This window comes from Chaetura pelagica, unplaced genomic scaffold, assembly GCF_000747805.2.
Source record: "Chaetura pelagica isolate M959 unplaced genomic scaffold, ChaPel_1.0 scaffold300, whole genome shotgun sequence".
In the NCBI taxonomy this organism is placed as follows: Eukaryota; Metazoa; Chordata; class Aves; order Apodiformes; family Apodidae; genus Chaetura; species Chaetura pelagica.
Window position 1 is genome coordinate 101,123 of NW_009951945.1, and position 2,203 is coordinate 103,325.

At 48.0% G+C, this 2,203-nt stretch overlaps 1 protein-coding gene across 2 annotated transcripts; it reads left to right on the forward strand.

Moving 5' to 3' along the window:
- Positions 1 to 380: 380 nt before the first annotated feature.
- Positions 381 to 2,203, forward strand: RPE (ribulose-5-phosphate-3-epimerase). 2 transcript variants are annotated; one of them, XM_009996776.1, is made up of 4 exons: positions 381 to 518; positions 763 to 954; positions 1,113 to 1,199; positions 1,650 to 2,203. In XM_009996776.1, exons 1-4 carry the CDS (start codon positions 381 to 383, stop codon positions 1,770 to 1,772), a joined length of 540 nt encoding a protein of 179 aa, XP_009995078.1. In that variant the 3' UTR covers positions 1,773 to 2,203. The 2 variants fall into 2 exon arrangements, with proteins under 2 accessions (XP_009995078.1, XP_009995086.1); XM_009996784.1 differs by having other exon boundaries at positions 820 to 954; positions 1,650 to 2,190.

Below are 2,203 nucleotides of genomic sequence, written 5' to 3' on the forward strand. Positions count from 1 at the left end.
TGGGCTTGTGTAGTTGTTGGGGGGCATCAGAGCATGGCGGGGGGAGCAACCTGATCTGAAACAAAAGGCAGCACCAGCCTCGACTGAAGAGAATAGTCAATTTCTGCCTTGGTTTGTGAAGTTAGGAGTGGCGAGTGACTGACCAGGCATTTGCTTTTTGGGCATGTTATCTGTAAGGCCCTGTTGATGCCTTACCAGGTGTGCTGGCTTTGCCAGGGGCAGCTTAGCCTGCTTTTCTGTGCAGAACTGGGATGAACCCGGTGTCTCAGCTCTTGCCCCTCCATTGCTATTTGCACACTGGGTGAACAACCCAGTTTTGGGGACACCACTGGGCACTGCCAGCTTGCTGATGGCTCCTTGCTCCCTCCCCTTCTCCAGACATGCACATGATGGTTGCCAGACCAGAGCAGTGGGTGAAACCAATGGCTGTCGCGGGCGCAAACCAGTACACCTTTCATCTGGAGGCTACAGACAACCCCGGGGCCTTGATAAAAGACATTCGGGAGAACGGAATGAAGGTGAGGGGAGCATATGCCTGGAGCAGCCCACTGCTTCCTGCATAACTACCTACCACGTTTCTGGCAGTGAAGAACCCATCAGTGCAGTTCTGGGTGGTCAGAGATTGGCATGTGCAGCCCTAGCATTGTGCACCAAGTCAGTCTTGAATGTTAATTTTAAAAAAATGAGGAATGTTTCTTTAAAGCAGCCTGCTCTTACTGCACTCACACTGACACGTTATTATTTTCCTAGGGATCAGACCAGTCTTGCTGCATTTGTCGTCCTAAGGTGCACTTGGATTTGTCTTTCCTTCTCCTGCAGGTTGGCTTGGCCATCAAGCCTGCCACCACAGTTGAACACTTGGCACCTTGGGCCAACCAGATAGACATGGCTTTGGTGATGACAGTAGAACCTGGATTCGGAGGGCAGAAATTTATGGAAGACATGATGCCAAAGGTAAGCTGAGTTTCTCTTTCCTTATTTACTGAGCCTAAAGGTGATTAACAGCATGGAGTGTAGTGGCGAAGTGAATAAACCTTGTCTGGTGGGGTAAGAAGGTAACTGTAGCAGCTGAGTGTGGGTCTTCCTGCCAACCTTTTTACGTGGTGTCTCAGGTTCTGTGGCTGAGGACACAGTTTCCCTCATTGGATATCGAAGTGGATGGAGGGGTTGGGCCTGACACCATCCACAAGTGTGCAGAGGTAAGAGGCTGAAGCACAGCAGCGCTCTCGGTCACTGTGCCGAGAGACTTCATAGCTCCTTGGAAAACCAAGTTGAGGAGGGATTGCGTTTTGGTGGTCGGTTTCAGAGGGAACAGTAAAGCCCACTTAATGTAAAAGTCTACTCAGAGTCTAATCTTGTGCCTTTTTTCGTAGTGGCTCTTGAAGCCTCCCCTAAGCTAGAGAAGTGGTTTGTTTCTTACATGTTTCGGTAAATGGGCGCAGTGATAAAGAAATTACCTATTTGGGGAAGAGCTGTCTTTTCTGAACTTGATTTCTGGTTGTAGTTAGAGGTGTGTAATCTCTGTCCCACAAGTAGTCCTTGTGTGGCCACCAGCCTAGAATTCACCACCTCTTATGTGCTTTACAGCAAGAAACCTCTTTAAGAAATGGATCTGTTTCGTTACTGAGTGGATGTTTAATGTCTTTCAGGCAGGTGCAAATATGATTGTGTCTGGCAGTGCTATTATGAAGAGTGCAGATCCACGATCTGTGATCAATCTCCTGAGGAACGTGTGCTCAGAAGCAGCTCAGAAACGCTGCCTGGATCGATGAGGCCTACCTCAAGCAGTGTCCAAGGCTCTGTGCCTGCAGGAGAACCCTTGTTTCTCATGTGTAAGGGAGGGCTGGATGAACATTTAATTACAGGAACTTGTTGCTGCTGAACAGAGGAATCATTCCTTCGCTGCAATGAAGCAAGCAGCAGTGAAAAACATTCTGCCTGTCTGTCAGGGCTGGAAATGCAATGGTTTGAACCTGTCTCTTGATTCTGTGGAGGCTAATTTTATGGCACAACTTCTAACGCTGACTGGATTGAACGAAACTTCAGTCACTTTTTTTTTTGCTTGCTAGAAGAGTGTAGCATCACCACAGGCAATCTCTCCTGTGGAAGACTAATCAAACTGCTGTCTGTATTTTGTCATTTGATCTGTGCATTCCTACAAAACTTTTTCAATATCTGCATTAAACACCCCTCCCTTGGTGTG

Coding starts and splice junctions, on each gene's coding strand:
- RPE (XM_009996776.1), top strand. CDS start 381: ATGCACATGATGGTTGCCAGACCAGAGCAGTGGGTGAAACCAATGGCT. Junction 955..1,112: donor TGGAAGACATGATGCCAAAG/GTAAGCTGAGTT, acceptor GTGGTGTCTCAG/GTTCTGTGGCTGAGGACACA. Junction 1,200..1,649: donor CCATCCACAAGTGTGCAGAG/GTAAGAGGCTGA, acceptor AATGTCTTTCAG/GCAGGTGCAAATATGATTGT.